Source organism: Alligator mississippiensis, chromosome 1 (genome assembly GCF_030867095.1).
Source record: "Alligator mississippiensis isolate rAllMis1 chromosome 1, rAllMis1, whole genome shotgun sequence".
In the NCBI taxonomy this organism is placed as follows: Eukaryota; Metazoa; Chordata; order Crocodylia; family Alligatoridae; genus Alligator; species Alligator mississippiensis.
Genome location: NC_081824.1, coordinates 467,416,570 through 467,442,648, shown reverse-complemented (window position 1 = coordinate 467,442,648; position 26,079 = coordinate 467,416,570). Strand labels below are relative to the sequence as shown.

Here is a 26,079-nt window from a genome sequence, read left to right as displayed (position 1 = left end):
CAAAACAACTGCGGTACTCCCAACTCAGCCAAAGACAAAGGACACGTGGGGGCCAGAGGAAATGCTTTAAGGACACCCTCAAGGTGAAGATTAAGAAGCGTGGCATTGACATCACAAATTGGGAAAAACTAGCACAGGACAGGGCTACATGGTGATGCCTTGTGAGAAAAGGTACATTTTACTTTGAGGAAAAACGTCTTTCCCTGGAGGCAGAAAAACAGAAGGAAAGGAAACAAGACCAAGAAATCCATGGTCTGATCCTCCCTTTAACCAACACCTGTGGCATTTGCCACCGAGTCTGTAGTCTCAGCCTTCTTAGCCATCAACGGACTCATGGGTTCATTTAGAGGCAGATCCTGTCAGACCAACCTGGTGGCCTTCTATGACCAGGTCACAAAATCCTTGGACGCAGGTGTCGCAGTGGACGTAGTCTTTCTGGACTTTAGGAAGGTCTTCAACGCTGTCTCTCACCCCATTCTTGTTAAAAAATTAGGAGATTGTGGTGTCGATGTCTACAGTCAAATAGGTGCCAATTGGCTAGAGGGCCACACCCAGAGAGTGGTGGTGGACGGGTCATTTTCGACCTGGAGGGATGTGGACATTGGGGTCCCCCAGGCCTCGGTCGTCGGGCCTGCACCGTTCAACATCTTCATCAGCAACTTGGACGAGGGGGTGAAAAGCACCTTGTTCAAAGTCGTGGATGACACTAAGATGTGAGGAGAAGTGGGCATGCTAGAAAGGAGGAATAGGCTGCAATTGGATCTGGACAGGTTACAAGGGTGGGCTGATAAGAATAGGATGGGATTCAATATTGACAAGTGCAAGGTGCTGCACCTGGGGAGGAAGAACCAGCAGCAGACCTGGGCAGTGAACATCAAGGGCTATAGGCTGTACAGGAGGGACAGGACAGGGAGGAAAGGTGGGGGAGTGGCGCTCTACATCAAGGAGGAATACACATCCTCATCTAGTAGCACAAGGTCAGATGAGGGGCACACTGAAGTGCTCTGGGTTAGAATACAAGGAAGTCGAGGGGAAAGGGACTTAACGGTGGGGGTCTACTACAGACTACCCAACCAAGGAGAAGAGCTAGACTAGGAATTCTTAAGTTAGCTCATGGAGGTAGTTAGGTCAAAAGGTGTGGTCATCATGGGGGACCTGAACTTTCCAGATATCTGCTGGGAAGAGGAGTCAGCCAGGTCTGACTGCTCACGTAGGTTCCTAGCCGAGATACAGGACCTCCATCTAACTCAGGAGGTGCACAGCCCCACCAGGGGAGACGCCTTGTTGGATCTGGTGCTGGCCACAGGCGATGACCTCGTGAGGGGGCTGCAGGTGCTTGACCACCTGGGTGGCAGCAATCATTGCCTGCTGGAATTCACCATCCAGCGCAAGGTGGCAAAAGCCAGCAGCAAGGCAGCAGCCCTGGACTTCAGGAGGGCAGATTTCAATGAGGTAAGAAGAATAGTTGGGGAAGTACTGAGGTCTCGGAGGGGAGGGGAGTCAGATGTCCAAGAGGAGTGGTCAATCCTTAAGGAAATGATCCTCCATGCCCAAAGGGAGGTAATCCCAACATGGATCAAAGGGGGCAAGAGGGCACAAAAGCCCCCATGGCTCAACAAAAGCATACAGGAACATCTCCTAGCTAAAAGGGAGGCTTCACCCAATGGAAGGGAGGGAAGACTATACCTCGGTTGCTCAGGTATAGTCTTCCTTGGTATACTAACCAAGGAAGACTATACCTTGGTTGCTTGGGGCTGCAGTGGGGTGGTCAGGAAGGCCAAGGTGGAGATGGAACTGGGACTAGCTACCCAGATTAAGGACAATAAGTAGTCCTTTTTCAAATACATAGGGGGCAAAAAGAAGGTACCCGGTAACGTGGGGCCTCTGCAAGACACGCTAGGAAATCTGGCTGTCGCACCAGATGACAAGGCTAACCTATTTAACAATGATTTCTTTGCCTTCATTTTCCTCAACAGGGACCAGATCAGCCCATCCGCCAGGACCCCCTCAGGCCCCAGGGGAGGTGCACCCAGGCCTAGGGTCAGTGAGGACCTAGTCAGGGAACTTCTGGGGGGACTGGACATATTTAAATCAGCTAGTCCTGATGACCTCCACCCCGGAGTGCTGAGGGAATTAGCAGAGGTCATTGCGGGACCCCTGGCATGGCTTTACGAGCACTCGTGGTGCTCTGGTGTGGTGCCAGAGGACTGGAAAAGGGCCAATGTGGTTCCTGTTTTCAAAAAGCGGAGGAAGGAGGACCCAGGGAACTATAGGCCAGTTAGTCTTACCTCGATCCTGGGTAAGCTTTTAGAGAGAATTATCCTGGTGCATGTCCGTGAGGGGCCAGCAGGGGAGGTTATGCTTAGGGGCAACCAACATGGGTTCATTAGAGGCAGGTCCTGCCTGACCAACCTGGTGGCCTTCTATGACCAGGTCACAAAATCCTTAGATGCAGGGGTAGCAGTGGATGTAGTCTTTCTGGACTACAGGAAGGCCTTCGACACTGTCTCTCACCCCATTCTCATTAAAAAACTAGGGGACTGCGGTGTCGACACCTACACGGTCAAATGGGTCACTAACTGGCTGGAGGGCTGCACCCAGAGAGTGGTGGTGCACAGGTCATTTTCAACCTGGAGGGATGTGGACAGTGGGGTCCCCCAGGGCTCGGTCCTCGGACCCACGCTATTCAACATCTTCATCAGCGACTTGGACAAGGGGGGTAAAAAGCACCCTATTCAAATTTGCTGACAACACTAAGATGTGGGGAAAAGTGGGCACGCTAGAAGGGAGGAATAGGCTGCAATCGGACCTAGACAGGTTACAGGGGCGGGCGGATGAGAACAGGATGGGTTTCAACACTGACAAGTGCAAGGTGCTGCACCTGGGGAGGAAGAACCAGCAGCACACCTACAGGCTGGGGAACTCCCTTCTTGTCAGCACAGAGGCAGAAAAGGATCTTGGAGTCATTATTGATGCCAGAATGAACATGGGCTGACAGCGTGAGGACGCAGTCAGGAAGGTCAACCATACCTTGTCATGCATCTACAGATGCATCTTGAGCAGGTCCAAGGAGGTGATCCTCCCTCTCTATGCGGCACTGGTCAGGCCACAGTTGGAGTACTTCATCCAGTTCTGGGCACCGCACTTCAGGCAGGATGTGGACAGCATTGAGAGGGTCCAGAGGAGGGCCACCCGCATGATCAGGGGGCAGCAGGGCAGGCCCTACGAGGAGAGGCTACAGGACTGAACCTGTTCAGCCTCTACAAGAGAAGGCTGAGGGGGGATCTAGTGGCCTGTTACAAACTGGTCATGGGGGACCAGCTGGCATTGGGGGAGTCCCTGTTCCCCTGAGCACTACCAGGAGTGACTAGAAATAATGGCCACAAGCTGGCCGAGGGTAGATTTAAACTAGACATCAGGAGGTGCTACTTCACAGTCAGGGCGGCTAGGATCTGGAACCAACTTCCAAGAGAAGTCGTGCTGGCTCCTACCCTGGGGGTCTTTAAGAGGAGGCTACGTGAACACCTTGCTGGGGTCGTTTGACCCCAGCGCTCTTTCCTGCCATGGCAGGGAGTTGGACTTGATGATCTGCCAAGGTCCCTTCCGACCCTACAAACTATGAAACTATGACCTACAGGCTGGGGAACTCCCCTCTTGTCAGCACAGAGGCAGAAAAGGATCTTGGAGTCATTATAGACTCCAAGATGAACATGGGCCACCAATGCGAGGACGCGGTCAGGAAGGCTAATCGCACCTTGTCATGCATCCACAGATGCATCATGAGCAGGGCCAAGGAGGTGATCCTCCCCCTCTATGCGACACCGGTCAGGCTGCAGCTGGAGTACTGCGTCCAGGTCTGGGCGCCGCACTTCAGGAGGGATGTTGACAGCATGGAGAGGGTCCAGAGGAGGGCCACTCGCATGATCAGGGGGCAGCAGGGCAGGCCCTATGAGGAGAGGCTACAGGACCTGAACCTGTTCAGCCTCCACAAGAGAAGGCTGAGGGGGGATCTGGTGGCTGTCTATAAACTGGCCAAAGGAGACGAGCAGGCAATGGGAGAGTCCCTGTTCCCCCGAGCACTACTGGGAGTAACAAGAAACAACGGCCGTAAGCTGACTGAGAGTAGATTCAGGATAGATATCAGGAGGCACTACTTCATAGTTAGGGCGGCTAGGATCTCGAACCAACTTCCAAGCGAAGTGGTGCTCACTCCTACCCTGGGGGTCTTCAAAAGGAGGCGAGATAAACACCTAGTCGGGGTTGTTTGACCCAGCATGCTTTCCTTCCCAGGGCAGGGGGTCGGACTTGATGATCTGCTCAGGTCCCTTCTGACCTGACCAACTATGAAACTATTTACAACCCTTTACTTGACCTGTGGGAGTGATCTTCCTCAGCCGTGAGGTATCACTACCGCTACTGCCGAAGACCTCTGCTGATCATAACCAATATCAGCTCGCTGCTTCCTTGTACTCTTCCTCTGTCTTTATCCATCTATTGTCTTTTGCCATATATTTGGTTTATTTCCTTGGAGAAAAATGACAACAATTACAGGTTGTGTGCGCTCTCTCTCTTATTTTCACTGTTGAATTAGCTTCTTGAAAAGGCAGAACTATAGCATCAGCCTCCTACTGTAGAAGGGAGATGAACAGAAGAGGTCCGTTCCAGAAGACATGCGCAGCACATGGACTCCTCTTTGGTAACCACCAATGCTGATGCTTTGCTGCAATCTGTGTCCCTCTACCAAGTGTTCAAGTTTACAAATTGGGATGAAATGCAGTAAGGACCAGTACAAAGTACTACACTTAGGACAGAACAATCAAAGGTACAAGCACAAACTGAGGACTGATGGCAAAGATGCAGTACTGCAGAAAAGGGGCTGGGAGTTAAGAGTGGACCACAAACTGCATCTGGGCCAAAAGCATGGCATGACTATAAAAAAAGGCCTATGAAGGCCTATGAATCTCAGTCTGCAGCGGGAGTGTAGCACACAAGTCACAGGAAGCGAGTCTTCCACTCTATTCAGCACTAGGAGGCCTCACCTACAGTACTGTGGCCAGCTTTGGGCACTGGACTTGAAAACAGATGGAGAAATATAAAAGAGGCCGGAACAGCACAGCAAAAATGATTACAGGGCTAGAGAACATGATATATGATGAAACCTTGGAAGAACCGTGGATTACTTGGTATGAAAAAGAGAAGGTGGGGAGGGATATAATAAAGGTTTGTTATAAAGAATAGGGTGATTGATTATCCCTATCACATGTCCATGAGGGAGAGGACAAGACATAACAGGCTGAAATTGCACTGTGGGAGACTTAGGTAAGAGATTAGAAAGAAACTTCTAATTTGGAAAGTGGTGGAGCGCTAGAACAGCTTCCCTGGAGCAGCTCTGACACTGGAAGTTTTTAAATACAAGTCAGCCAAACACTTGGCTGGGCTGGTTCAAACAGAGATGGTCCTGCCTTGAGTAGAGGTTTGGACTAGATCAGTGGTTCTCAAACACTGTTTGGCTGTGCACTTCTTTACGTGCAAAATATTGCTGCTCGTACCCCTCTACATCTAACACTTCTCTGCCAGCGAACAAGAGGGTGCTTCCCTAATGCCTACATTAAATCTCCCTTATCGCAACTGCCGTTTCAAGGTTGCCAACCCAATAAACTGTACAGTAAATTGTGAGCCTTTTGGCTTTGGACTGAGAACATGCATAGTTTTTACTATATAGAAGCAGGTACAAAAATAGTGCTTAAAAGTGTTTTTGGAGTACCTGTGCTAAAACTTGCAGTAGTCAGGGTTGGGGCCAGAGTCGGATCCACATCGGTTCTCTGCTCTCCTCGCTCTGTCGCTTCCAACCCCTCACCGTCACACGCACCTCGCTTCCATATTGTGCTTGGGGAGGGAACAGAGCCCGAGCAGGGTTCGAGAGCAAGGGAGGGCAGGGATATTGCAAGGGAAAGAAGTTTTGGAGAAAAAGGGCAAGGGGGCCACCCTCCCACATTTATTTTCCCTGCTGTAGCAGTGGGAGGGGAACAAATTCAAGGCAAACCTCCAATAACTAGATTCTATACCTGGAAAATTATAACAAATATATAAATATTCCATAGACAGAATCTAATTGTTGGGACGTCATTTTATATTTGAGTCAATATGGTAATTTATGACCTGATAATTTTTTCTTTTTTTAAGAGACTAGAGAGAGCTCTCGCAAAATTTACATGAAGTTACTCGGTAGTCTTTCCAAGAGACCCATCGTCAGAACGCAGCGGCTTGATTCTGAAAAGCCGAGGCGTGCATGTTTGAGTCCCCACTGTGAGCGCACACGTTTGCCTGCTACCAGTAAATGCAAAAGGCCTTCATTACCCATTTGCAAATGCAACAGATAGTGCTGCCTGTGTAATGGAAACGTGGTCCTCCTCTGTTTTCCCACAAAGCTGTCCTTGCTCGTGAATGTAAATGCTTGAACCCACCATTGTGAAGGTTAACAACAGTGGCAAGGCTGTTCTACTCATCCAGAACCAGAGAGAGCCAGCTCTTTATTTATTTTATCTTATGTTAAAATTGCAAAAAGCTGCATCAGTACAAGAACACTCCTGTGAAGGAGGTGAGTGCTACGTAGATGGATAAACCCGCAGCAGAGGGAAGTTAGGTGAACTGCACAAAGTCATCACAAGTCATGGGTAAAGGCATACATAGACCACGCAAGTCATATGCACAGGCGCTCACCTGCTCCCAGCACCGAAAACACTCCCTAACCAAGCCTTTTTCCTCCTCAACCAAAACACTTGCTCATTTTCCCAGTTCCTTTGCTGTTCTTTTACAATGTGGCCAAAAATAAGGCAAAATTTGTTTTAATAATAATCGACTCTGCATTAATGGTATCCAGGAGGAAACCTACTTCGGATCCATCTGTTTGTAAGAAAATATGGTACTGAATATTTGCTGATGCCTGGGAGGAAGGAGCAGGTTGAGGGCAACGCGTGCAAGAAATGTAGGTCAGGCAATACACATTTGCTGTAAAGGACAAGAGCTCTGCAGTTTTTATTACCTTCTGCAAGTGCTACCAAATATCGGAGGCATCCTTCTTATCTGATTCAAATCCCACATGAGTAATCCGTGATTAAATTTAGTGGGTGTGAAATTTCATTAGGTCGTTCAATTTTAAGCAGATTGGATAATGAAGTTCTGTCGTCCTTCAGAATTAAGAAAAAAATTAATACTGTAATTTTTATCTCACTTCCAGCCTTCTACCATCTGTGAGATTATTCTCATTCATGTAATACATCAGTGTCTTACAGCTTGGTCTTTGAGGCATTTATAAAGCACGTGACCTTATCAATCAAGGGAGGTTAACTGCTTGTAAATGTTGATAGATAGAGAATAGCATGGCCGAACCTTTTGACTGTTTTGTCAGAAAGCTAAAATCAAGTAGACTTAACTCGATATTTGTTTAGTCCAAACAAAGATAAGAAATGCAGGCTGTTTTGATGTGGAGGAAGATAACAGTGTGACTTCATATTAGGAAATATCAGGAGAGGTGCATTGTTAAAAGACCGTAATTTTTCAGGGAAAAAAAAAAAAATCTTTGGACTAATCTAAAGATAGCACACAAGATCACATTTTGGTTGGTATGGGAAGAATTTTAATAGGTAGCAGATGCCACATTAAGTCTTAATTTGCCACTCCAAAGACCCAGACAATTCAAAGGGAACCTGCCAGATTGCTTCATAGTGCAACGGTTTTGCTGAAATGAAATATAAGCCGCCCACCCTCCACTCCCCCCTCACCCCTACTTCACCTCCAATGGTTAAAATTCATTTTTGGTGGGGGGAAGTACCTAATGAAATCACACTTTATAAAAATGGGAGTGCTGGCATGATTTATAAGACCACTAGTGCAACAATAGGATGTTGGCTGGGTTTCTCGGGCTTGCGTAAGTTGGCATTCAGATGTGTTACCGTACATTGCCTTGGAATGAATGATCTAGATTATTTAACACCGCTTGTTTTCCGCAGCAGGCAAGGTTATGCAGTTTACTTTGTAAAACAAATGGGAAGTGTCCATGTACAATGAAGGAAGAGTACAATAGAGAAGGAACTAAATGCAAACCATGCCACATCCTGCTAAGTGTTCCCAGCCAACAGTTGTATCCATTACAGTACGCAATGACTAATATTCAATTTCTTTTTTTTTTTTGCAAAAACCTAATTGGTTTAATAAAAGATATCACCTCTACCACAAATTCTAATTCCTTTTGCCTCTAGACCCATATGGCTACAACCTGGATACCCGACTAGACAATCATGGAAAACCCAGATGGAAGTGACTTCAGGAGGTCGTCTAGTCCAATCCTCTGTTCAAGGTAGGATCATTCCCACCAGAACCAACCTAGACAAATGTCTGTCTAACCTACATTTCAAAACTTCCATTGATGGCTATCCCACAGCCTCCCTGGGAAACTGTTCTAGGACTGAACCACTCTCCAAACCTAAATGCCTAAATTAAATCTCCCTTGTTACAACTGAAGCCCATGGTTTCTTGCTCTGGTGCCTGAGGACACAGAAAATAACTGATTGTCCTTCTCTTTGATTTTCACTCAGCTTGCAGTCCACTACAACCGAGGTTCCTGTCCATGATACTGCCGACCAGCTGGCTATTCTCCATTTTGTAATTGTGCATTTGTTTCACTTCCCCCCCCTCCACCCCGTGTTGCACTTTGCATACATCTTTATTGAATTTCATCATATTTATTTCAGACCATCTTTCCAATTCATCAAGGATTTCTTGGGGTGATCTCTTTTATTGGACCAACTACGTAGTTGGGATAAAGCGAGACAAGCTGTTGAATGCAAGACATTCTTCCTTAGGTCTCTGAGATGTTTTAGTGTAGCAGTAGCTTCTCTAGGAAACTGGTCCAGGACTGAACCCCCATCCAAATGAGAAGGTACTTCTCCTAATGCCTTCTTCACGGTAAAGGTGGCCAAAATTTGGACTGGGCTCGCAAGGGAGGCGATGCTCTCCCCTACCTTGGGGGCCTTTAAGAGAAGGCTGGATAGGCATCTGGCTGGGGTTATCTGACCCCATCACTCTTTCCTCCCTAGGCAGGGGGTCGAACCTGATGATCTGACTTCCTCCCCCTGGGGCAGAGGGCTGGACATGATGATCTTCAAGGTCCCTTCCAACCCTAATGTCTAAATGTTTATGAAATCTGTTGAGGTCCCTTCCGACCCTAGCATCTATGGATCTATAAATCTCCCTTATTGCAACTGTCTCTCTCCGAGAGACCTGAGGAAGAACGCCTTGCATTCAAAAGCTTGTCTAACTTTATTCCAGCTACACAGTTGGTCCAATAAAAGAGATCACCCCAAGAAATCCTTACCTCAATATCTGGGCCACCATGGCTACATCACTCTTACGTTACCAACTTATGCTAATCCTGCCCTCAAAGTGTCTGCTACCCCAACCAGCTTGCCAACTTCCACAAGTGTACCGAGCACACTCAGTTTCTGTTCTCCAAGTCAACCATGGCAATGCTGGACAGGACATGATCCAGGAGAGACTCCTGGGGAAAGTTCACTTGATACCTCCTCTCAGTGTGACCCTGAGCAAAGTATTTTCAATTTGATGCTGCTCATTAAAGTATAACAACAAATGATTCGTTGTGAAACAGGAATTGTCAATTCTGCCTTAATCATGCATTTGCTTTTTAGCCCTGACAGAAGTTGCAAGATTCCTGTGATTCTCCTAATGGCTACCAGCTGTTCCTGTAAATGTGCTGAAGATGGCAAACACCAGCTTGCTTTCCATAGGCTTTTGCACCTAACTGCTGCTTATTTTTCACACGGGGAAAAAAACCGCAGTGAAGTATGGGAAGAGAGGAGGAAGAGAAAGCATGAAGCCCCTTGGAAATCCCCTAGACAGAAAGACAAGTGGAGTGTGTGTGGATACCACATCCACATGGCTGCCTAAGACCAAAAATTACTAACATGTAACAATTTTGGCATTTATTAAACATGCAGCATGTTTATGCACCTCTACATGAGCAAGCCCTGCCGGGAACTCATCAAGCGGAAGCTGAGACAATCAGGCAAAACGAATCAGGCCACATTACAACCTATATGACAACGAGAGATCAACCTGGAGCTTCATTGAGTGGCAATGCTACTGCTTCTCTCTTAATAGCCACTTTCTGGCCAAGCTCCATCTCACTGGTTTCCCTTAACCAAAACCCGGATTTTACATTACAAACCCCTTCATTACTATAGCTCTCCACAGACTCCCAGCTTTGTTCTGTCCAAGCTATGCACATTTTCCTACCGCACCTCGTACTCCCAGCTAGCAACCTCTCCCTGAGGCCTTTCTTAGGTGGGCACACCAGAAGTTTTTGCAGAAAGCAAGTTTTCTATTTCAGATCTACAGCCCTTATGGTTACAAAGAAAGCTTTCCAAATGTGAGCCCACAGTTAATTGATGCAGTGCTATTTCCCTACGGGGGACAAGAGCAGAGATGGATGAGTTGCATTAAAAACCAGCATAGTAAGAAGGTGACTTTAGTTTAAAGAAAGTTAGTGGGGGGGGAAAAAGAGAAGCAGCAGGAAATGCAGGGGACGCGGAAGACAGCCACAGTGAAGGGAAGAGAGATATGGTGAAGAGAAGGAAAGGAGAGAGGTAAATAATAAAGTAACATAAGCAGAAATGCTCCAGGACTGACTACAGCAAAAAAGTAGCTAAGGGAGGGAAATGGTAGGAAAAGTAGGACATGAACTAAGTTACATGTTCCAAAACTCGATAATTAACTATCTATTATTAACTATTTGTATCAAATATACATAAAGTAAGGGGCACGCAACCATTTTTTTCCTTTCAATTAGAGCAGGCACAGCTTTGCAGGAATAGGGCAAACAGGGATCTTTTTTTAATTGAGCATGATTCAGTCCTCATGCTAATAGGGCTGGGCATATTTTTGGAGCTTTGGTCTAATCTAAACTATGGAGAGTGTTTCCTTTTCCAAGGAACAATGCCCACAACATAGGATGTTTTGGAAGGGGAGCATCACGTTGCCGTGCGCTTGTGTATCTGGTACGAGATGGTAAATTAGAATACGAGGGAAGATTTTACCATTCCTATAGAAGTTAATTCACCCTCTTTGTGCAGGTAGTCATCTTAAAAGAAAAGGCAAATAAAATGGATACCGGCATATGAATTGTCATGGACTTCACAAGTGTTCTTCCCTGGGACCTCCAGACTATACTCTTCTATGCACCCCTTGAAGCTAGTCCCAAGAGTAGCCTCCAATGAGAGTCAACCCACAGCTCTTTGAATTTTGAGACTGGGCTTTTCAATCACAGTATTTCTGGTTTCTGTGGCCTCACCAGTGAGCTCAAATTAGCTCAACTCCTTGACGAAGACATTACCCTTTAGGGAAGAGGAACAACTGGCAGTGAACTGCGATGGGTAAGGCACCTTTTCTAAAGGGCATTATCAGTCAGCTGGAGAATGGAAAGCAGCTGTCCTTGGTTCAGGAAGTCCAAGCCAAAGGGAGCAGCCAACCCAGCCACATCACTGGTGTCCACACAGTCTCTCCCTTGTCCTTTTTAAAACCAGTTTACTTTTACTGGGTTCCTTGCTCTTGACTGCCAATGACTGGGGCATCCATCCTATTTATCAAGCTGTTTCTTCTGCAGGCAATCTGCCCAACGATTCCTAATGGCTCCACTCTGACAAGGAGGAATCAATACCTCACCCTCCTCCAACTCAGGTTGAAAGTGAACCCACTTAACCCCAGTGCATGATTGCACATAGGACCCATGGCGCACACAGTGATCAGCGTATTGCAAAAGAGCCACGTTCTGTCACACCGATATATGCTGAATGAGCTGCTCGTCAGAAACAGAGGTTCGTTATTATTGCGTGCTAACAATTTATAATAAAGGGCTGTCTTAAAACTAAGGATGGGAGCCACAAAAGGTAATGGACAGTGCATTATATCTGTCAAAATATTGCAAGAAATGGAGCCTCGTGATTCAGTGCAAGAATGGTGTGCTGAGACTTTCCGCTCAGCTGTGAGGTTACATGCATTTTTTAGAAATAATCCAGAGAAACGGAGAGGAGCAGGGCTGGAAGGGCCCTCTGGAAGTCACCTAGTTCAGCTGAGAGTCAAAGCTAGACAGCGTGGCAAAGTGAAACCACCACTGCAAACCCCCCACTCATAGTGATATGACAGAGCACTTGAATTGAATCCTCAGGCACCGGGCCTTCCCTTCTCAACTGAAGGCCTCACGTTCACGTTGTGTGGTGAGCCAATATGAACTGGCTCGCGCACAGTGCAGCTTTCCTTGCTCCCCATCCCACCATGCTAGTTATCAACTGCTCCAACACGCCAGCTGCTGTTCTCACTGCAGCACTTATTTGGGCACTTCGGTTAACAGGTACAGCAAAACTGCCTGCTCCAAGGTGGGGGGGAAAGAAAATCAAGAGTTTGACTCCTTCCCTGAACTGACATGGGTGCAGGATATTCCCCTCTTCTCACTCCAAGAAAATGTGCTATAAGTGTGCTCCAAGAAATGTACTATAACACCCCCTGGGTGAAAATGTGCCCCAAGAAATGAAAACGTGCTCTAAGAAAATGTACTATAACACCTCGCCCCCAGGCTGTTGAAGGGTGCTGCGACCATAGGACTTGGTGGGAAGGCTGGTCAAGTCCTCCTGGCTCTGAGGTCACCCTGAACTAGGGGCTGCTTGTAGCCAGGCTGGGGATGGTCATTTGAATAAAGATGGTGAGCATCTCCTTGTGGGAACAACCAAGTTGTTTCAGAAGTAAAAGTCTGACTCAGCCACAGGGGCTCCTACAACTTCACCTGTGCCTGGCAAAAAGGAAGTTGAAACCTCGGGAAGGCAAACACAAACCCGAAACCCTTCCTAGGCTGTAGAGCTGGCTGCAAAGCCTTTACCACGTTCTTTGTGTTAATTCCCAGAAAGCCCCAAATACTCTTAGTATTGATTTAGAAAGTTGATGGTGGTTTGATGGACCTGTCGGTGATGTGGAAGGTGGAGAGGTCAGCAGAACAAAAATCTGCACCTAACACAACGTGAACCACGTGAGCCGGAACAGAGATGACGGCGAGGAATTTCAGAGCAGCCTAAGCATAGGGAATGAGCAAGATGGCAGCAAATGAAATCCAGTCCAGAGTGGATGCAAAATAACATGCGTTAGAAGAAAATACATGTACACCGTGCAGAGTTCTGAATGACGTGCATCAGCTCAGGAAAGGGACTGGGTTGTCTACAAATCACAGATCAACAAAAGCCTCCCTTCAATGTGCAGCTCAAGCCAAACAAGACCAATGAGATTTTCTGATGCCTACAGAATGGAACTGAGAACACAAGCAATATTATAATGGCTTTCTAAAATCAGTGGCATGGCCTCTTTGGGATACTCTGTGCAGTACTAGTCGCCCCACCTTAAAAGGGATTTGCAGAGGTAAAAGGAGCAGCAAAAATGATCAAAGGCTTGGGAAAAACTCTCCCACAAAGAAAGACTGCAAACATCGGGGCTGTTTCCTTTAGAAAGGAGATGAACAAGAGGCCATGCTAAAAGTACATAAAATGATGAATGGCCTCAAGAAGACAGACTGGGAACTCCTTGTCTCATACCACAAGGACAAGGGAGCATTCAAGGAAACTGAAAAGTAGGGAATTCAAAACTGGCAGAAGCAAATACTTGTTCACACAATATGTAATTAAACTGGGGAACTTGCTGCCAAAGGAAATCACTGAGGCCAAGAATACAGCAAGACTAGCCTCTCAATCGGATATAAAGGTATAAAAAATTTCCAGGCTAGCAACAAACATTTGTGGAATGGATTATTAAATCTCATACTAAACCAATCTCCAATTAGTAGAGACCAGGGTGAGACCCAATGGACAAGTCCAGATGACCGCACATGTGCATTTCCCGGGGACAGATAGCTGTGCCGCTGCTACCTGTCCCCAGGGAATGCTTGCACACATGCACTCTGGCACATGGCAAGTTACCCGGGGTGGGGTAGGGGAGGCTGAAGCCAGCACCTGGGCTGGCCCCAGCAGCCTTACCTTGGGTCCTGGGGGCTTCCTAGGGCTCCAACAGTGGTAATCCGGCATGCGGAGCCTGGCCAGCAGCTGGAGAATGGCTCCGGCCAGCCAGGCTCTGGTTTCAGGTCGTGCATACTGCCATGTACGCCACCCCACATCTTTCAGGTGTAGGCTTGACGCTGAGATCTCATGGTGTCAATAAAACCTGCTGCACTGCAAATTAGCAGTGCAGCTGTGGCAGGTCACTGCTGGTGCCTGCCACTTTAAGGGCTGAGCCATAGAATCATAGAATCCTAGAAGTCGGGTGGGAAGGGACCTTGTAGATCTTCAGGTCCGACCCCCTGCCTGGGCAGAAAGAAAACAGGGCTCAAATGACCCCAGCCAGGTAGGCATCAAGCCGCTTCTTAAATACCCCCAGGATAGGAGCCAGCACAACCTCCCTTGGAAGTTGGTTCCAGATCCTAGCCGCCCTGACAGTGAAGTAGTTCCTATGCCATGCCTTGCTGTTTCTTAGTTAGTTTGAATCAAGCAGGTGCTTGATTGCAGTGGCCACTTTAGGACTGTCTGAGTTGCAGCAGGAACAACCCAGGAGGTAAAGGCAAGAGCTTATGGGGATGGACAGGAGGCTTCTGGTCCTGGGCATGACAGAAAACTGCACCCTGCCAAGAGTGGGTGGTCTGGTGGGGCTCCCAGTGGTGTAGGAGCCCCCAGGAAATACCAGACCAGTTACCACCCCAGTGAAAGGTGGGTCGGGGTACCTTAATAAGCCCAGCTTTCACATCCCTGGTGGGTTCAACTGTTTTAGGGGGAGCCCAGGCTCATGTGAGTCCTGAGGCAGGGCCCAGGTTGGCGGAGGGACCTGGAACAGCACCCAGGCTCTTTGTGAGTCCTGTGGCTGCAGGGACCCTGAGAGGTGGCCAGACATGGCTATGGCCACCTGAGCCTCACAGGGTGTAATACCCCAGGGCAGAGGGCCAGGCACAGCTATGACCACCTGAGCCGGAAGGGGCGGCAGACCCCAGTGAGTCCCAGTGAAGAGGCAGCGTGCAGAGCCCCAGTGAGGGGGAGGTGTGGGGGTGTAAGACCCTAGGTCCAGGCAGGGCTGCAGCCACCTGAGCCCCAAGGGGTGGAAGACCCCAGTGTGAAGCGCCAGTGAGGGGGCCAAGGGCTTGGAGCCCAGTATGTGTTTGTTTGTTTGTCTGTGTGTATGTTTTATGAAAGGCCCAGTGCAAACCACTGGTGGATGCCATCTGCGAGGTTTGGGCTGAGATGTAGGGGGGGAACAGAGCTGCAGATAGCTCCCCCTGGCATCGGGGCAAGAATAGGCAGGAGGCTGCCCATTCAATTCGAACTAATTAAGAAACAACAAGGCATGGCAGGAGGTTAGCCCAGGAACCTGTGGGCAGGCCAATGGTGGACTGGCCCTGAGAAGGCCCCCTGTTACAACAGTGAATGCCTACATGTGCAGCACGTGCGGTCTGCAGCGCTGCATACCACACATGCCCGCTCATCTGGATGCACCCGATGTGTGCAGTGTGTGTAGGCAAACTACTCTACTGTTGCCTACTGTCTAGTCCTTATGTTTTCTTCTGAAGCATCTGCTGGGGATACTGGTCTAGGTGGACAACAGCTCTGATGTTACAAAGACAGGAATTGTTAGGAGCACGAGTTCCAGGCTCCAAATAGATGAGGTGAAACAAGGAGAAATATCTAAAGAAACAGAATTCTGTCTCAGCCTTTCATGAGACCATCATAAACAGGGTAATTTACTTCTATGTTTCTTCACAGATCGCATGCCAGAATGCAATTTTATTTTCAAATGCACAAAAAGAAGATAAAAAAGTGCCATAATAAATAAATAAAGGGAGAGCTCTAGCAATACCAACCCCCTCCCCACCCCACAAATGATACTGTTGGTGGCACTGGTTTTTGTACACTCCATTTCAACCCCTATTTGTCATTTCACTGTTTAGATGCTCCACCTGCCCCTCCTGATGTCCATCTTACATTTTACCTCTCACCATTCAGGTTCCTTGAACTGACTTCCCTTGGGCTGGATGCACATTTATGGAAGGACATCTTTTTGGCCAGACACCTTTGTTCCTTGCTAATGACTGTATTTACTATTATACCATGCTCACTTTCCCCAAAAGATTAGCCTTCTAAAAATGTGGCACCTGTCTTAAGCAAGAAAACTGCATTGTCTACCTAGAATAGAAGCATACAGGGGAAGAGATTGCAGGGGGCCGCTGTACTCTCCTTTGAGGGTACAAAGTTTAAAACAGCTGGTACTAATGCTCCAGCACTTCTATTCAGGGAGTGCTCATAGAGTCAATTGGTTTTGTGGCTCACTGCAATCTACCTGCTAAGTGCTCTTCACTCCACAGGTGTTAATAAACCTCTCCTTTTTTTAATGGACTTGATGTTGTACTAATCAAGCCATCCTTTCTTCAGCTATTTTGCTAGTAGCTACTCCTGGTATCTTTTCATTCTGCCTTCCCAAAAACAAGATGCACACTTTATTTTGGGGGACACGGTGGATGAGAAAATGCAAGTATTTGCATGCTTTCCCCCTCCTCCTCGATTCTGTTTCAGTTTCTGAGAGCATCTGCTGCTTCCTTAGGCCACAGGGTGCTTGTGACATTTGTAGCAGCACCTATAAACCTCCAGTGCTACAAAAAGCGAGTGTCCAGCCCTTCCAGCTATTCACAGTATTGAAAAACTGGTGAAGCCACCACAAATATTACATCTCTCAAACAGGAACTTCTGGGCAGCAGGACATTTTGTAGCTACATGTAACGCCAATAGTTACCCATCACGCTACAGGCCATGTCCCAGTCCTCCAGCATCCCAGAATGCATTGCTCATAGCCACCCCTCCCATGACTCTATGATTCATGCCAAACTCCCCTCCCGTAAGGATGGGAAGCCGTACTTGCATATCACCATGTCCAATTGCGGCTCAGTGCAAAGGCAGATCAACCTCTCTCATCTGTGCTCTGTGCCATGCCAGGGCTTCACCAGGACTAGAGAAACAATCATCTCAGCACTGCCATTTTCATGAAACATGTGTGAAAGGAAGAGGCAAGTCACAGCATTGTCTTTCGTCATGAACGAGATCAAATCCTTCCCAACCCAAAGTGGGCAGTGAGCGCCATTCCTGAAGCCAAAGCAGTGGCAGAACCACATGGAGCACCATCTGCTACACATTGTGCTGCAGGCAGCTCTGCCGGGAGTTGAGTGCGCTTTGCATGGCACTGTGCAGCCAGATAAGGCCTGGGGCTGGGTGTAGGTGCTGCAGCTCAAGGGGCTGTAGCAATGCACAAGCCTGGCATGCTTTGCCTAAGAAGCCTCTGCAAGGCCAACAGGCACGTGTGGTTTGTGGCACCGCAAACCTCTTTGCTGCATCACAAACCGCATGTGCTGCATGTTAAACCATACACAGCACTGCTAATTTGCAGTGCTGGGGCAAAATTTGCTACTGGGATTTCCTGGTAGCAACCCCCCCCCCCCCCCCCCAAAAAAAAAAACAAACAAAAAAAAAAACAGAAGAAAAAAGCGATGCAAAGCACACCAAAGTGGCATGTGCCAAGACAAACATGGAGACAGTCCAGGGCTGGCTGCTCCCTTGTCACTGCACACTGTGAAGCCCCCATGCAGCCAGCTCAGGCTTGCCTGCTCCCCCATCTCACGGCACGCTGAGCCCCAGGCAGCCGGGGAGCACGTTGCACGCAGAGACGGGGGAGCAGGCAGTCCCACTGATGTAATCTTTTTACGTAATCTTTTTTATGGTATATCTAGCTTTTGCAAACTCATATTTAGCTGAATATTTGAGGCAATTTGTTGGTGCTGGGAGGAGTGTGGTATAGAAATGCTTACAGAGCACAGCATGTGGGATGTGGAAGATTCCTGGAGTGCCTCCCTGGCACCAGCAGGATAGTGTCTCCCTGACACCTGCAAGATAGCAAGAAGTTCAGAAAAAGGTCTCATTATAATGCTAAAAATCACACTCCTGGGCAGAGCAAAAGTATGTTAATGAAACATACATGCATGTAAATGAAACATGTAGCTAAAACATAGGTATAGGGACATGCTCAGTAGAGAACGTCTTATGTCAGTGGCTTGTAACCAGTCACCGAGCGATATATTTGCAAACATATGTATAAAAGGTACCCGAAGGTAGTCACCGGGTGTGCTTGTTTTACGAACAATCGCCAAGCACCCCTTTCTGCACAGACTCGAAACAATAACGATTAAGTTGGATCCTCCACCCCTGCATGTTTATTGGCAAAAGCGCACCGGGCACGAATTCACACTGTCCTTTGGGGGAAAACACCACTACCCAGCTGGTTAGGGCACAGGGTGCCTCAGCAATGGGGGCTGCCTGCTGGCTAGCCCTACACTGGGAAACCCCCAGCCAGCCCGCCCTACAGCCCATGGAGCAGCGGGACAACCTGGTCTGCTGCAAAGTGCACGAGCACACGCACACACTGCAGCACAAAGCAGCTGCACAAATGTGTGCCGCTGCAAAAGCATGTCCCTACTTGTGTGGACGCAGCCTCACTGACTAGCTCAAATAAACCCGTCTTTGGAAATTGGTATAATGTTCTGGGAGGATGATTTCTGAAGAGGAACAGGTAGGAGAGAAGGGTGCTTTACATGCAAAGTTAAGAAATTAAGACCTGACAAGCAAATAGTTGAAGTGTCTTTACTTGTTTGTCGGGCATCTGCTTGGTCACTTCTGCTCAGAGGGGAGTAAACAAAAAAGCTCTCAGAATCAAACCTAGAGCATGAGTTTGATATCTTAAGGTTTGGAAAGAAAAGAGCAAAGGAGCTTTTATACCACACAAGCTCTCTGACTGGAATATGCAACAATATCTGAGTTTCAAAGCAGAGCTTACACATTTAAGCACACCCAAAACAATTTTCTCACACGTTTATAGTAGCTCTTCTGCCCTCTAAAGCAGCATGGAGCGGCTTGGTTACAATATTAACCATTGCTTTTCGTTATTTTTGAAGGCCGGAAGGTCGTTTGTAATTAATATAATCATTAGGTCTGGAAATCATTTAGGATTGTTTGGGTGCGTGGCGGGGACATGAACTGGAGATGATTACATGGGATTTTTACTTCACCACGAACTCTCAGTTATACACAATGCATCAAAGAAAAAAAATGCAGGTTGTTATATGTTACTTCGTTCTTCTTAACTACCCATTTTGATCCTGCTTGGGTTCCTACATCCTATATAAAACAATTGGATTTCATCTGCAGGATGAGATTTCTAATAAATGCAAAAGTTCCCCACTAAAGGTTATCAACTGTGGCTCTTCTGTGATTCATGAGCCCTCAGCTCCAGAACACCAAATCATTAGTGATGAGAAGAAAGGGCTCTGGGAGGTCAGTCAGTTCTGTTGCCCCTCGTGATTGTATTCGATATGCAGCACTAATGAAAGATGGTAGAAATGGCAGGTAGAAAGCAGAGATCAGATCAGCTGGCGGGGCTCTACACCAAATCACCTCTCCTTCCTGAGAGCTCTCCATCACTGAAGTGACCCGGAGCATCACAGCGCTATAAGCCGACACGTTTCCAGTTCCAGTGCTGACCTGTATCAAAGCTTCATTTGTCACTTATTCCAAACAGATCTTCCTTTAAAAACCAGTCTTACCATTTCTCATTAGGAAAACAGTATCTTACATCAGTGGCAATTGCACTGCAGCAAAAAATAATTCATCTTTCAGTCACTCTGGAAAATCTAAATTAAAAAAAAATCATTTCACAGCTTGTTTCCGTTCTCACGACATGATGTTGATGATGATGTTGATGATGACTATGATGCAGCCCTCATACCTTTTGTATAAGTAAAGTCTTCTCGAGTCTCCACTAAGACCCCAATGCAGAAAAAAAGCTCCCTGTCCTAAAATACTTGCGATGAGCTCATGAGGGATGGATTTAAAGCATATACTTGACTGATTTCCTGAACTGGGACCCTACTGGAGCACAGATCACCAAGTCCTCTCACACCCAGTTATTCTTTTGATAACTGTTTTGATCCCTAGTGTACATTTAAGCTAATTTTTCATCCCCCCAAAAAATCTAGGCAACTTAAGAACAGCAAAACTGGCAACATTTCCCAATGTGCACTAACTCTTCAAAAAGAGGAGGATATGAATTAAGAAAACAAGACGAACTAACAATTACAACATTACTTTACAAGTGAAACCCAGTGGAATGTATAATTACTTATTCAAAAAAATCTTTCTATGTTCAAGCAAACATGATCTGCTAAAGTATATTGCAGCAATTTCCATTAAACTCACTGAAAGCTCAGAAAAAGGAGTGACAACATTAATTATTCATGTGATCACTCCCAGGGGCTTCAAAAGACTGATTCATTTCTTCCCAAACGGCGACTGTTTCTCCAACTCGATTAGATTTGCCTTCCATTTCATAAAGGATACCGGTTGATCATATTTAACGAATCATTGTGTTGGGGATGCCAGGAGAACACCGCTGGCACAGACCCTTCAGTGTTTCATAAAAACACGGGCGAAGAAAATTAAAAGCCAATGAGTGTCAAAAGATTAGCATGACAGCTTGCCAAAGTTCAATACGTTTTCCCACAATTTACTGGAAAACCCTCTTGTGGCATTCACTAGGCTTTTCATTAGGTTAAAGAAAGTCTAGAGATAATTTAACTTCTCAAGGTTTAGTGTCCATAACATGGCTGCATAAATGGGAAAGAAATCATCTCTTATGGGTCTAGAAGGCCAACGATACAAAACTCGCTGCTTAATCACCAGGATTTCCAAGGAAATTCAGGGAAAGTCGCATAGTAGACAAGGTATTTCAATAATCACTATGCTACTTACCTAAAAGCAGAATTACATGTCTCCGTGTCAAGTAACTTGCACACAATGTTCATTAATATGTGACTATCATAGTTCGGCCTATCCAGGAAAAGGAAGTCAAAAGGAAAAAAGGGAGTACAGGCAACCCCCACTTAGCACTCTGAATTGGTTCCCAAAAAACTGGACGTTAAACAGAACAGCATTAAGCAAAACCAGTTTTCCCATAAGAATTAAGGTAAATAGATATAATTTGTTACCAGGGCACCCAGCAACAGTGACGTGAGCACCTGGTAGCAAAGGGCCAGCTTGGCTGGTGCTGTGCCATTACTACCTGCTCAGGCCTGGGCTGTGGAGGGAGTGCTGCTGGTCCCCTCCATGCCAAGCGGTGGGCAAGGGGGGCGGTCACGGCCATAGTTGTGGTCACTCCAGGTGGTGGGAGCGGGACATGGCGTCTGGGGCTCCCCCTGCATGTGTCATACTGTGAGTCATAGTCCTGCCGCACCTGGCCCAGGTGCCGGGCAGGTAGCTATATAGTGCGGGCGGGGAAAATTGCATGAAGCGGCATGCCACCCATGCACTAGCATACGCTCCTTGCTGCCAGCTGTACTATGCCTGTGAGCGTTATAACAAAACTCACTGAGCACTAAGTGGAATCAGGTATCAATGTAAATCGAGTGTTATAACGAAATAGCACTAAGCGAAACAGCATTAAGTGGGGGTTGCCTCTGTACAGAAATCTGGGAGATGGGGGGCATGGTCTGATGCCCCCCTCACTTAAGCTATTCACAGAACATGCACTCTTAGCAGTGACAGCCAACCCTTCTGAAGTGCCTGTGCAGACTGGTGCAATATTAAAGACAAGGTCAGACATCATGGTGCATTGCTTTAGTCATTTACTTGGGATGTGATATGGAAACAGGCATGATCTTCGCTTTCTTCTGATTTGCGCTATGCTCCTTGTGATGCGTGTCATTTAATTAGGAAATGGAAGCACAAGCTTGCTCAGCTCCAAGGCAAAGTCATCACGAAGACATGACGATTTTGAGTCAAAATTCTGCAAGTGAACTAGGAAATCAAAAAGTCTTCACCCATTCATCTCAGCCCAGTGTGAATGCTAGGAGCTGAGCCGTAAAGCTCACTTGGACAAAGACTACCTGCAGAAACGGTTTCCCAGTTCAGGAGAATGGCTATGAAGTCACTGGGAAATTAAAAAAAACCCAACCCTCCTCGGCTCTGACCAACAACATCCCACGTTCCTCACTTTCAGTTGCTATTCTCTCAGCCTGCAATTAAATCAAATGCTTAAGCAGCCCCAGCCTTTTATTTCTTGGCTAATAACAGATTCGAAGCAAACAACCACTAAAACGTTATGAATGAGTCTTGTCCCCGCATACTCATGGTGTCATGAGAGCACTGGGATGAATGGGGTTGTGTTTCACATGAGATGACGGTACCATTCCTTTCCTGTTTCTATAGCGTGACTCACCACCATGGATTTGAGAAGATGTGGGAATCCATTGACAAAACTGCAGCAGCTGCAGCAACTTTGGGTTCACTGGCCCTTTAAATTAAAAAAATAAATAAATGAAAATTCAGGTCCTAAGGGCTGGTGGCAATGGGATGAATACCCTTATACACAGACACCACTAAGGACTGAAAGGAAGATTTTGGTTCCACTTCCCATGCAAATTGCCTTTCTGCAGAGACAAGACCAGAGGTTGTCCAGGCTGCAGCTCCTTGGTTTCACACTTGGCCCAGTACAGCCCCATTTTTACGCTTAGCTCAAGTCAAATCTTCCTCAGACCTGAGCACTTATAAATAACAGAACTATAAAATATGCAGCCATATATATAGTACCCAAGAAAAGTATTCAGACTGGGGGTCTGTTTATAGAAAAGGCATGTAACAAAGCAGCCCCCAAGCCACATGTCTTAGCAAGAAGCCTCCCTCGGCCTGGCATCAGGGCATTTCTAGGCCTAAACAGAGCCCAGCTGAGCTCACTCCTGCTGCAGACAGGCCCCTGCAAAGCGTTCCTGTTTTGACGCCCAGAAGGACATGCAAGTGCTGCCTCAGTGCTCCTCGCTTTCCTTCATTTCCTCACAGATGCAGGTAAGTCTACAGAAACATGGAATGAATTGGGCATCCACAAAGTCTCTGGACTATCCCGGAGAATGCCCAAAGCAATCTGTTACCTCTCCTGGCATCTCCATACCACGTGTTATGCAAGCGCATGAGTAAGAGACCCCACTCCCAGGCTAGAGGCAGACTTTGCACATAAACCAGTTTAAGTGATCAGAAACTGGCTTCAACCTGTAACCGATGTTCAGTGCACATAAACCAGTTTGAAAATGGCTGAAACCGATTTGAGATAGACCTGGTTGAATGTAGTATCAGACTTAATTGATTTCGGTCAAATTGGTTTATGCAATGTCTGTCCCAGACCCCTTGCCAATTTAAGTTAAACCAGACTCCCGTAGCATCCTGGCATGCTCTGTGGGCTGGACAGGGCTCTCTGCTGCACAGCAGGTCTGGTCCCTCCCCTCTGCTCCCTGGCTGCAGCTCCGGCAGAGACTGCAGGCATCTGCCTGCATTCCCCTCCCTCCCCACTCCCTGCTAAGCAGGGATCCCCTTCTCCTCTGCCTTACACAGATGCACAGCATTAGCTAGCAGACCATTAGCTAGCTGGCTACGGTCCGTTCTGTGGCAGACAGGACAAAGGCAGAATCAACAGGTAGCTGGTAATGTCCGTCTGTTGTTTTCTTAATGGGCTGATAAACACTGAGTTAGGGGTGATAAACTCTATGTTACCAACACCTTGCTGGTCTGGTCAGGAGCGGGGCAGGGAACCCCCCCCTTATTAGAAGTCCTGCTGGGGTCTGGCCACTCCCCCCACTCAGCTCAGCACTGTTGCAGGGAAGGGAGGGCTGCTCTAGCGCCCGCCCGCCCCCAACCCCGGCTTTTAGCTTGAGCCTTCATTTTTTCAGTCCTTAGGGGATATCTGTGTGATTACAAACTGGTTTAGCCTAGCCAGGTTAGACTAACCTGCAAAGATTGAATCAATTCAGGCTCAGGCTTTTTGAATGTCTGTCCCTAGCCCCAAAAGCTCAGGATCCATGGATGCAACAGAAAGCAACTGGGCTTCCCTTTTAGAGTCTCCAGCTGGCAGCCACACAGCTTCATTTAACAGTAACACCTTCTGGAGGAGCTCAGGGTCCTGAGGAATTGTCACTCTGGAGTAACAGCCCCAGGCTACCTTCATCCACTAGACCTACAGGGACAAAACTCCATGCATGCAGTGCCCCAGCTCCTCCCTTCCCTAGTAAAGTGGTCACAATCTATATATTTGCTTACTGAGATGCCCTGGGGAAGGGGAGCCATCCACCCCGTGCCCAAAGGAGGCCCTGCCTGCTCCAGGGTTCCTTGGCCAATGAGCTTAGAGAGAAGGAAAATGTCATGATAGAAGCTGAGAGGAAGGTGAAGATGTTCTTCCTTCCCACCTCCCTCATCCTGAGTATGGTCTTGCTTTAGGCGTCTGCTTCAGTCCTGGTCCCTGCCCTGTGCGCCACTGTTCGCCCAGACCGCAGACACCTTGCAGAGTGTCGCTGGTATGGGACAGCTTGCTCGCACGCCCTGCAGGATGAGGCACGGCTGCAGCCGGTTTCCCAGCCAAGGGGTGCCCACTTCACAAGCGGGTGCCCACTGTCACAGGCCCATTTCCAAACAGTGCTGTGGGCATACCTTCACCGACCCAGAGCAACAGGAGAGCTCAGCCTGGAGTTAGGAAGATTTTTGAATTTCTGTGCACACAACCTATGACAGAGGGGGTGGAGGGGAAATCACAAACTGCAGAAATACATAAAAGGAAGCCTGATCGATGGCACAGGAGCAAGAAGGAACACCCCAGCGATGTCCTGGTGACAAAGCAGATCAGATGCATCTACTGAATATTGTGGATTTCCCTTTTAAACTGGAAACACAAATGGTTTTTACATGACACAATACGTAAGGCTTCTGCACTGCTTCTCAGCCAGGGGGAATGAATGCTCCAAGGTGCTGACTAGGCAGAAGCCATCGACATTACTTAATTTAATACTGCCAGCTTGATTTTTTACACGTGTGGTCGGAGTTGAGAGAGAACTACAATTCCAAGGTCACAGCAGCCATGACTAATTGTTAAACGTTACACTCCACCGGCTGGCGAAAGAAGTAGCAGCATGAAAGAAGGTGCTAGCATGAAGGCCTTAGTTTCTCTATTTGAGAGCCTGCACAGTTTAAATCCAGGCTTATTCTAATGGGGCTTCCTAACCATACCTATTACGTTCAAAGTCCCAAATCTCCTGGGCAGGTCCCTGGCACTCCTATTATGATGACTGGATCTATGCAAGATAGATAGCTCTTATGTTGCTGCAGCAGGGAAAACAATTAGTTAAAAGGTATATGTTCTGCAATGGTGTAACGACCTTTTGTACAGGCAGCAGGTCTAGCAGCAACCACTAATTCAGTCTTGCCAGCTCCAAGCATTCAAAATCAGACCGATTTTTTTTTTTTAAAGTTTTATTTAAAGATATTAAATTAGGTTCATTTAAGGTTTCTCTTCTGATTTTTGAGCCTTTAGGGAACATGCACTCACACTATTGGGCTTTTCTACCCAAACATAAATCCTAGCAATTATTTTTTTTTTTTTTAAAGAAAGCTGAAATAGAAATAACATGACTCCAGGAACTGGTGCTTTAACTAAAGCACTGAATAGCACAACACTCTCAATACGTTGTAAGGGTCAGGAATTGAGTGAGGATAAACTTCTTCAACAAAGAGAAAACTGAAAAGGAAAAGCGAGCAAAAGAAAGAGATTAAGCAAGAAAGAAAGAGCAAGAAGGCAGGCAAAAAAAAAAAAAAAGTGGGGTTTTTTTTGCTCATCCTCAAAATTGCTCGGCATTTCTGAAAAATTTCAGCTGGAAAAAAACTGGGGGGCTAGATTCAAAGCACTGGAGGCCATGGCAGGTGTCTCTCTCTTGTACGTATGATCTCAAGACTTAGAGCACTCACCTGAGAGAGGGGAAACACAAATTGAAACACTCAGCCTGGTTAAGGACATGAAGTTGGATCAAAGTCTTCCACCTCTCAAGAAAGTATCCTAGCCACCTTGCTATAAGGTATCCCAAAATGC

At 47.1% G+C, this 26,079-nt stretch overlaps 1 protein-coding gene across 10 annotated transcripts in view; it reads right to left on the bottom strand.

The window, feature by feature from the left end:
* The window catches only part of FAM168A (family with sequence similarity 168 member A), a 335,671-nt gene that overhangs the window by 104,002 nt on the left and 205,590 nt on the right, over positions 1-26,079 (bottom strand). For 7 of the 10 annotated variants that reach the window (XM_059722450.1, XM_019488413.2, XM_059722462.1 and 4 more), the window contains one exon: positions 17,942-18,016. The exons of the other annotated variants lie outside the window; for them this stretch is intronic. In XM_059722450.1, coding sequence (XP_059578433.1) covers positions 17,942-18,016 — 75 coding nt within the window. The remainder of the gene's footprint in view (positions 1-17,941; positions 18,017-26,079) is intronic. 10 annotated transcript variants of the gene reach the window in all.